Raw genomic sequence first — 10,081 nt, 5'->3', positions numbered from 1 at the left:
TTCCAGGAATTTGGTGGTCTTCCCCTTTTCCTTCTTTATGGCGGAACATACATTAAGGCTTTCTTTGGCCACCGCTCCTCCTCCATTCTCATCACGTGACCATACCATTGTAATTGCCTTCCTTGTATTCTATCTGAAAGAGTATCTCTAATTCCTGTACGGTTTCGTATTTCCTCATTCCTTTTTTATCTCGTTCATTCTTTGTCATCGTCCAACATTCGGCACCATATGTGGTAATTGGTTCTACAATTGCTCTGTATACGCGAAGTTTGGTATGCATCTTTATTTTATTAGACCACAGTAATGAATTCAGTATTCGGATGCATTTTTTCCCTTGAGTTATTCGGTTTTGTACATCTATCTTAACTCTGCCATCTGCTGATATGATGCTTCCTAGATATTTATACTGGTTGCAGCCTTTTATGACTGCGTTTTCAAGCCTCAGATCTGTGGTATTTCCTCCAATTTTTAAATATTCTGTTTTGCTTATGTTTACAGTAAGCCCCCATTTGGCATATTCCTCAAATAATTTGCGACTCATATAATTTATATCTTCCTCATCGGTTGCAACCACCACCTGATCATCTGCAAACAACAATGTATACAGAGTTTCTTGTCCGACTTCGATGCCCATAAATCTACATTTATTTCTCCAATTCCTCAATGCTTCTTGGACGTATATTTTGAAGAGTGTCGGTGACAAACAGCATCCTTGCTTTGTGCCTTTAGTGACTTTAATTTCATTTGAGGTTCTGGTTCCAATTTTTACACAACTAACTGCATTTTCGTACAATTTATATATCGCTCGGATATACGTCGAATCCAATCCGGACCTTTCGAGGACCTCAAACATTTTCTTTAACGGGACACTATCATATGCTTTCTCAAGGTCTATAAATACCAAATGGATCTCTCTACTTCTTTCGACACGCTTTTTAATTATTTGTCGTAGGATAAATATATTGTCAAGGCAGGATCTCCCGGTACGAAAGCCGCTTTGTTCTTCAATATCTTGTATCTGTCTTTCAACCCTCTTCTTTAATATTCTGCCGTACAACCGGCCCACAGAGCTCGTCACACTAATACCTCTATAATTGGAACAGTCTCTTTTATTCCCTCTCTTCTATATGGAGCTTATATAAGATTTATTCCAATCTTTAGGAATTTCCTGGTCTCCACACATACATTTATTGAAAAGGTCTACTATTAATTCTAAAAGTGCAGTCGGCCCATATTTAACCAGCTCTATGGGAATGTCTCCAGGCCCTGCGGCTTTTCCGTTTTTAACCTCTTTTAAGGTTTCCGTCAATTCAGATAATGTTATGGGGATTTCCTGTCTTTCGTCTCTGTTGTCTATTAATTCCCTTATCTTTTCCCATCTGTACTCTACTCTATCCTCTTTCAGCAGTTTCGTATAATATTCTTCCCATTCATTTAACTTTATGAGAGAAATGTTGTCTTCATTTTCCTTATTTTTCCTAAACTGCTTTAATGTTTTCCAAGCTTGTGCCACTTTTGTTCCACCCATAAATCTGTCCAGTTCATCACACTTAGCCTCCCAGTTTATATTTTTCGCCTTATCCACGTCTTTTTTAACTTCTCTATTCCATTTAGCGTATATTTCTCTGTCTTGAGGATCTTTGGATTGAAGCCATATGTGATATGCTTGTTTTTTCTTGAGAACTTTCTCTTCTAGATCTAGTTCTAGTTCTAGTCTTGTAACGTAAATTGTGCAAATGTAGATTTGTGTATTGTGTGTTGCATATATATTGTGTATAAGATTTTAGGTGATGTTTATCGACTTTTCGTTTCTTCGCTTCTTCTTCTTTTTCCTCAGCTTTTCCCTTTCCAGAAGTCGCCTTTCCTTACTCTTCGTCGCCACTCATTTCTGCCCATAGAGTCTTCTTCACCTAAACGTTTCTTTCTCAAGTCCTCTGCCACCCAGTCCTTCCATCCTCTTCTCATTTTTCCTCTACCTCTCCTTCCATCGACTTCTAACAGCTTTATCCTTCATCCCACATAGTTTTCATTTCTACGCCTGCCATGACCAACAGACCATTGCAGCCTTTGTTCTTAAATTTTTTTTGAGACTGTAGTCACCCCGGCTCTTTCCCTAATCAAGTCGTTTCTGGTTCTGTCGCTTCTAGTCTTACCCAATATCCACCTAACAAATCCAATATCCACCTAATAATATTTTCATTTCAGCTATTTACATCTTCTTTTCCTGAAGCTTCTTTACAGGCCACGTTTTACCCTTCTTGTATTATTGTCAACCAAAGTCTGCTATATTCTACTGATGGGTTTGCTTCGTTGAGTAGGGTGAGTGCTGCTTCCTTTACTTTTCTCTTTTTCATGTGTGTTTTAATAAAAGAGTGGAACAATGACGTAGCAGAGATATTACAAAATAAGGGCAAATCTTGGCAATAAGCAACACAAATGGAGAAGAGCAGAAAAGAGTGGAGAAAATTCATCAAAAGTTAGCCACACCTCCGTCGACACCTAACCGTAGGGAACGATTATGTTTGTATGTGTATTTTTGTTTCCACAATTAAATAAGCATATACACTCAGTTACCGAAAAATCGATTCACGTCTATTTTATAGAGAAGAAAACACATTTTTGGAGCTGTTACTTATAGATTGGGCATATATTTTAGGAGGAATATTTAATATAAATAATACAAATTATGCCAAAAATTATTTATTTATTAACATATAAGGCGTTACTCTAAAATTGAAAAAATAAAAGGTAGCTGCTTTAAAAAAAAACAGTATAACAAAATAATATTTGTGTCATTTGTTAAGACTACCTAGTATTTCCTCCTTAAGCCCTTATATTAGTCTGCATAAGTCTTGACATTGTGGTAATGAAATTTTGAATATGATGTTGGCCCAATTCGTCGCATATTTTCTGAAAAGCCGCACTAAGCTCAGGCAAATGGTTTGGCCGGGGTGGCCGAACTTGAAATTATCTTCCCAGATGTTCGATTAGATTGAGGTCGGGCTGACGATAACCTGCGTTATCGTCCCTAAAAATAAAATTAGGTCCTATACATGAGACCAAAAGTACCAAATCCCCATCTAAAATGGTTGTTATATACCCTTTTCTTGTCATAGAACATCCATCCACAAGTACTAAGTAATAACTTATATCAGCCCAAACCATAACTGAGCCTCCTCGATAGGTTATTCCGTCGACAATATTGCATTTTCAAATCGTTCTTCTTGTCTTTTTCAGATCCTTTTTTGACCGTATGGTGACCTCAAGAAACACCTAGACTCATTTAAACCCAAAACATTACTCCAATCTGAGTAATTACAATTTTCGTGTGCATTTGCAAAAGCAAGTCGAGTTCTGTGGTGTTCTATGGAGAGCTGTGGAGATAGGGCGGGTCTTCTGGATAACAAATTCGTTTCGTGAACTCGTCGACGAACTTTCCAACTGCTTACATCCACCTTTCGGACTTCGTTTAGGGGATTTGCTAGCTCAATTGAAGTAAGATGTCTATTTTTTAAACACAAAGACACCAAAATTATTGATCATTCCATTCGTATGTTGCTCTCCTATGGCCTGATTTTCACCTAATGTAGTTGCCTTTTTAATTGAACCGCTACAAGGCTTTGAACGGCATAATGACTTACGCCTAGAATCTGGGAGGCATAGTGATTGCTACGACCATCTTGCACTAAAGCCACGGCTCTTGCAGCGTCCATTGGTGTTAAAGTTAGTTAGTACAATTAAAAATTCTAAACTCAAAACCTTTTATTGACAAATTGGCCTAGTTATTAAAATCAAAACAAATTAATTTCTTGCCGCTTATCAAACGTAAATTTTTGACAAAAATATGGATTTCTATTATTTATAAGAAACGCCACAAAAAAATAAAAAATAATATGTAGAAATTATTAATTGTACTTATACAAGGGTTTCTATGCCGTTATTTATTTATGCCGCATAAGAAGTAATAAATTTTAAAACTAAATAAATCGGAAATAAGTCATGGATCGAATTTTTTGCACCTGGGTATAATTTAGTTTATATATTTAAACTTTGCAAAGAATAATGTCGCGTATATCAGATATAAGTAGAGAACACGGACTTGATCTTAATACGAAGAATACAAAGTACATGGTAGTCAGTAAGCGCAAAATATTAAAGCTTTTGCACAGCTTTTGGTTAACCAACATACAAATGACAGAGTGGACAGCTACACATACCTTGGTACCAACATTAACAGCCAATGGGATCACTCCAGTGAAATAAAACAACGCATAGGAAAAGCGAGATCGGCGTTCATAATGATGAAGTCTCTTTTCAGAAGTCACGATTTACCACTTGCTACCAAAATCTCTCTCATTAGATGCTATGTATTTTCTACGTTATTATACGGAGTAGAGGCCTGGACACTTTCCGAAGCTTCTTTAAGAAAACTCGAGGCATTCGAGATGTGGTGTTACAGACGTATTTTAAGAATTTCATGGGTGGATCGTGTGACTAATGTTGAGGTCGTACGTAGAATAGGCAAGGATGCGAGATTATTAACACCATCAAAGAGCGCAAACTGGAATATCCTGGCCATGTTATGAGGAATGAACAGAGATACGGCTTGTTGCAACTCATTCTTCAGGGCAAGGTATTTGGAAAGAGAGGACCAGGGAGATGAAGAATATCTTGGCTTCAAAAAATGAGAAAGTTTTAATACATCGACAACCGGACTATTCAGAATAGCAGCAAGCAAAGTTAAGATAGCCATGTTGATCGCCAGCATCCAGAACGGATAGGCATCGTAAGAAGAAGAAGATTTAAACTAATTTGCTGATATAGCTGTATTATTTTAATTCAACTGACAATATTTCTCATAATAATTTATTTGTTTACATACCTGTGGATTTCTTCTCACAACCATAACTTAAAGTATAGTTTCCACCAGAGGAACATGAAGGAACTTTTGTGTTTCTGTTGCTTGTTGCTTAAAAATGTTTCGCAAAGTTCCTCAAAGTTCCTAAGTATTTCTTCTTGTTTCGACAACAAATGTTGCATATTTGCGATTGTTGGTGGTTTCCAGTTTAAGCGGTAAACTTCAAAAGAAATACGGCAACAACAGGCAACATAAACATATTGTTGTCTGAGTGGAAACAGATACAGCAACTTGTAGTGACTTGTTTTTGTCTAGTGCAGCTCGACGGCGAACGTGGAATAATTTATAGTCGGTCGGACGTGTGAAAAAATAGAAAAATGCCGTTCATGTGGACAAATGAGTTAGTACTCGAATTAATCGAAAACTATAAGCTTTGTGAGTGTTTATGGAATACAAAGCACGCCCAGTATAAATGTAGAAATGCGAAACACGATGCTTGGACAACATTGGCAGAAAAAACAGGCTCAAATATAGAAGAAGTGAAAAGAAAAATGAAAAATGTTATTGCACAATTCTATAGAGAAAGAAAAAAATATCGTACGTTAAAAAAGTCGGGAGCCGGCGCCGTATTTATTTCAAAATGGTTTGCTTATGAAGTCTTGTTGTTTCTTGCGGGCAGGAACAAAGTTAGAAAATGTACTGAAAAAGGAATAACTACAAGTGAGGTACGTATTTTTTTTGTTTTATTTGTAATTTTTATACAAAGTTAAAAATTATTTTGCCATGGAACCATTCCTTCGGGTGACATAAAATATTGAGCAAATTCATCTCGAACTTGTTTAGCTTCCAACGTTGAATTACGTGCTTGTTTTTGCAGTGATGCAATCATATTGTTCTTTATTTTGTTTCTCCAAGAACCTGGGATCCTTTCGCCCGTATCTTTGTCTTCTGAATCAAAGGTGCCAGGAGGTGAGTATGACTTTCGGGAATGTAAACTGCTTCTCAGAAAATTATGGAGATATACACATGCAGCAACAACTAATTCCACTCTGTCGGGTTCAAGTAGCATGGGTTTTCTTAATACCCTGAACCTAGCAGACATGATTCCAAAAACGTTCTCAGAAATACGCCTAGCGCGTGACAAGCGGTAATTAAAAATTCGTTTTGAGGAACCTTTCTCTTGAGTGCCAGGGTAAGGTTTCAATAAGTTTGGTGATAGGGGAAAAGCGTCATCTCCTACAAAAACAAACGGAACAGCTTTTGTTCTTCCTGGCAATGGTTCTAATTCAGGCAAATTGAGCGTGTTTTGATATAACATTTTTTTGAAATGAGTACTGTCAAACACTCCACCGTCGGATATACGACCTTGGCTGCCCACATTAAGATACATCACCTCATAATTTGCGTTGGCCACAAGAAATAACACCACACTGAAGAAGGACTTATAATTATAAAATTCACTGCCACTATGTTTTGGTGCTTGTATCATAATGTGTTTGCCATCCATAACCCCGGCACATTTAGGAAAATTCCAAAGATTAGCGAATTGATGTCCCGTAATAAGCCACTCCTCTCTACTCTGAGGCATCTGAAAAATTAAAAACCGGTAAATTTGTTTAATCAAAACTTCTCTCGCTTTAAATATAATTTGTATTTCATATTAAAAGAGTAAGAAGTAAAAATATATTTCTAATTTTCAGGGTGAAGATGATGGGTCAGACAGCAGTGCAACGGACAGCGGGGAAGTTGAATCGCAAGATTCCAATATAGCAGACGAGGCAGATGCAGTAACTGATTCTTCTTTTATTGTTGGAGAGGCGAACAATGACGTCGACACTCTGAACAAAACTGTTGCTGCTATTACTGAAACACCTACAAAGCCTAATGAAAACAGAACCAGATCTCCAACGCCTTCCACAAGCAGCACTACAAAAAGTAAACAGGGACCTAGGCTCTTTAAAAGTCCAAAAACAATGAAGAAAAGACAAGCTGATGTGAAAACTGACGAACGACAGGAAGAGGCATATGTATTGCTGAAGCAGCTACAAAATAAAAAGCCACGTAATCGGTTCCAAATTTTCGGCGAACTAGTTGCTTGTAAAATCGAAAATCTTCAAAATGAAAACGCTAAAAACACGGTAGAGCATTTGATCTCTAATATTTTGTATGACGCATCTATGGGTAAATACGATCAGCCATTTCCATGTTATCAAAGTTGGCATACACCTTCGGCCAATAACAACACAGCAAGATATTATTCAGATAACCAGAACTATTACTCATCCAGTACCAATGATTCTGTAACATCACCAGCCTCAACAACACACACACCTATGCCATCCCCAAATAGCTCTTGTTATGAAACTAACTATCTTCCCCAAACAGAGACAAACAATTCGACACTCTCAAAAGAAAAGCAGCCTTGTAGAAATCTTCAAGAATCATCTATATCTGATGCGATACGTCTGGCCATGTCAGATGCAGGACTTGATGTAAATTACTGATAAAATATTATTTGTTAAAAAGAATATCTCTTTAATTTTTTAATTAGATTTTTTAAATTTTTTATTTAGAATTTAAATAGAATATCTTGTTAATTTTTTTCTCACACTTCAAAAAATTGGTTTTTATTAAAATTTAATAAAATGTCTACTACTAATTACATTATGTCATTTGATTGAAAAGCTGTATATCTACCGAGGTATCTACTTACCTTAAGTTTATCCTTCAGAACTTCAGCGATTACTTTACATACTTCTGGTATAATTCTACTAATTGATGATACCGAAATTTTGAACAAGTACATCAAGAAATGGTAAGAATCGCCTGTTGCAAGGAATCGCAGTGTGAGCAGTAGTCGTTCCATTGGTGAAATGGCTTGTCTATAATTTGTATCTTCTTTCTGTATTTTGGGGACAATTTGACATAATAACCATTCAAAATCGGTGCTGGACATTCGTAAAAAATTTTTGACACTACCATTATTTTTATTATTTCCTATGTATACATCGTCTTTTTTTAATACATTGAGTAGATGCATGCCACCATATTCACTTCTATCACAGAGACTTGGTTTCGCCCAACATTTGTGCTTTCTTTTTTTCTTTTTTGCCGACAACACTATATAGGCCGCCGCTGCTGCAGCTATTTCATCATCTTGATCCATGTTTACCAACCGCGGTGGAAACACTAAGTTGCTCTCTCTCAGTTATCAGAAACGACCGGAAACAAAAAGTTCTGTCAGTGGAAATAAAAAGTTTACATTTGTTGCTAATAAGTTCCTAAATTTACAAACAAGAAGAAACACAGGCAACAAAAATGTTGCTACATGTTGCTATTTGTTCCTCCGGTGGAAGCAATTTTTTATGCAACAATTAACATTTAATTAATGAAAAGATTGATATGTTTTTCTACACACGTATTGATGAATCAAAGAATGGAAAAGAAAAGTATTTTTGAACTGTATAAACATTTATTACCTAGCTGAGCTCTTTCGGCTTATAAACCCATTTTAGAGCAATGGTCAAGTTTTTAAAATGTACCACTACTAAGGAGAGATCTCATTTTGGTAGAAAAACCCATAAATTTTCCTTTAAGCTATTTCTATATGTGTTAAAATTTTCGAGCAACCCTGTACAATATACTTTTAGTTAAATTTTTACCCGACCTCTAGCTTACACCCCGAGAGAGGGGCTACAGGTAGTTGCGGACAGAAGGCAGTCTCATCACAACATCTTTACAATAAGGACGCTAGTTTTTAATTTATACTTACGAAATATTTTACATGTGCCTTTTTTATATCTTCAATACAGTTTAGTTTTAGTAATTTGTTTTTGTATTACGTGAAATTCTAATAAGATTTAACTTACATCGCCTACAATATGTTAAAATATTTGTTTGGAATAAACACAAAAAAGACTGTACGATGGACTCCACAAAAAACACATTAAGATATTTTTGGTTATGGTACTTATACTTATACCCCTTTGGAAAACAGTTATGGGACAAAAAAAAAATCGCGTTTTTTGCTGTTTATTTTTTGTTTCGTTTTTTGAATATATTTTTGTAAAAAAAAATATTTTTAACTTTAAAAGGTAACATTTCCATAGGAATTTTAATGAACAACTTTTCTGTAGATGTTAATGTACTAAAACTGCATATAATTCACCCAAATTCACCCTAGTGCATAGGGACAAATTCACCCCTTTCCCAAAAACTCAACCCTTTAAATGGTAGGTCTCCGCGGTTTTTTCATGTTCGGGGGTCCATTGATTATATGAAACAATAAAATCCCTTTAACGTTGTAGTTCAACGTGTAAACTAATTAATAGCCTATAAACACATATAATTTTAGTCCTAATAATTAATACAGCTATTATCTGCGATGGTATATGATCAATCCTTTATTTCTTATTTGGGTCTTAATGTTTACTAGAGGTTTTAATATTAATATTTTATAATTGTAAGCTTTTATTGATATAATGTATAGCTTTAGTTTAACACATAGAGTTATCACCGGAATTATAGATTATAAATAATATGTTTATCAAATATAATCATAAATAAAGGTATATTACTCTGTATTCATATTGTGACTGGCTTTAAAGTTGAATATTTTACATTGAATATAAAATATTCATAAAATGCCATGTCATTTCGAATGGTGAATAAGATACTAACAAGGCGAATAAATAAGTAATTTCATAGCCTTCTTAAATTACGATTTTTTGGGGTGATTCTAAACATATCGCTCTTTAACAATGGATTACACAATCTGTCATTTGCTCTTCATAAATTCATTGGCGTACTGTCTGGTTAATGCAATTTAACATGAATTGTGGTGATTTAAGTAAGGTTGCATTTAAAACCAAGTTTTTATCAATTTTATTTATTCAACAATATTATAATTCTAAAAATAAAAAAAATAGATATTAGATATGTTGGAAGAAAATATAAAATATAAAGAAAATAGCACAACTATAAATATACTGGTGTAGATATTATTCCATCTGAATTGTTAGGCAACATATATTTAAAAGTCACACGATAACGCATAATATAGAATACATTAGATCAATTGACTGCTAGATAAATAGCTCATGAACAAGCTGGATTTGTAAAGGGAAGGGAAACAGGAGAGAAACTTTTGAATCTACGACAACTTATTGAAAAGGGAATACACCGACTCCATGTATCTCTGTTTACTGGACTAGAAAGCTTCCG

The 10,081-nt window shown here is 35.2% G+C and overlaps 1 protein-coding gene across 1 annotated transcript; it reads right to left on the bottom strand.

The window, feature by feature from the left end:
• Positions 1-5,079: 5,079 nt before the first annotated feature.
• LOC140433347 (uncharacterized) lies at positions 5,080-7,672 on the bottom strand. Its single transcript, XM_072521373.1, has 2 exons — positions 7,572-7,672; positions 5,080-6,446 (listed from the first exon to the last, which is right to left on the bottom strand). Exons 1-2 carry the CDS (start codon positions 7,662-7,664, stop codon positions 5,625-5,627), a joined length of 915 nt encoding a protein of 304 aa, XP_072377474.1. The 5' UTR covers positions 7,665-7,672; the 3' UTR covers positions 5,080-5,624.
• Positions 7,673-10,081: the final 2,409 nt, after the last annotated feature.

The sequence above is a fragment of the Diabrotica undecimpunctata genome, chromosome 2, assembly GCF_040954645.1.
Source record: "Diabrotica undecimpunctata isolate CICGRU chromosome 2, icDiaUnde3, whole genome shotgun sequence".
NCBI lineage: Eukaryota > Metazoa > Arthropoda > Insecta > Coleoptera > Chrysomelidae > Diabrotica > Diabrotica undecimpunctata.
The sequence above is the reverse complement of the archived record's forward strand: the minus strand, read 5'-3'. Positions and strand labels throughout refer to the sequence as shown.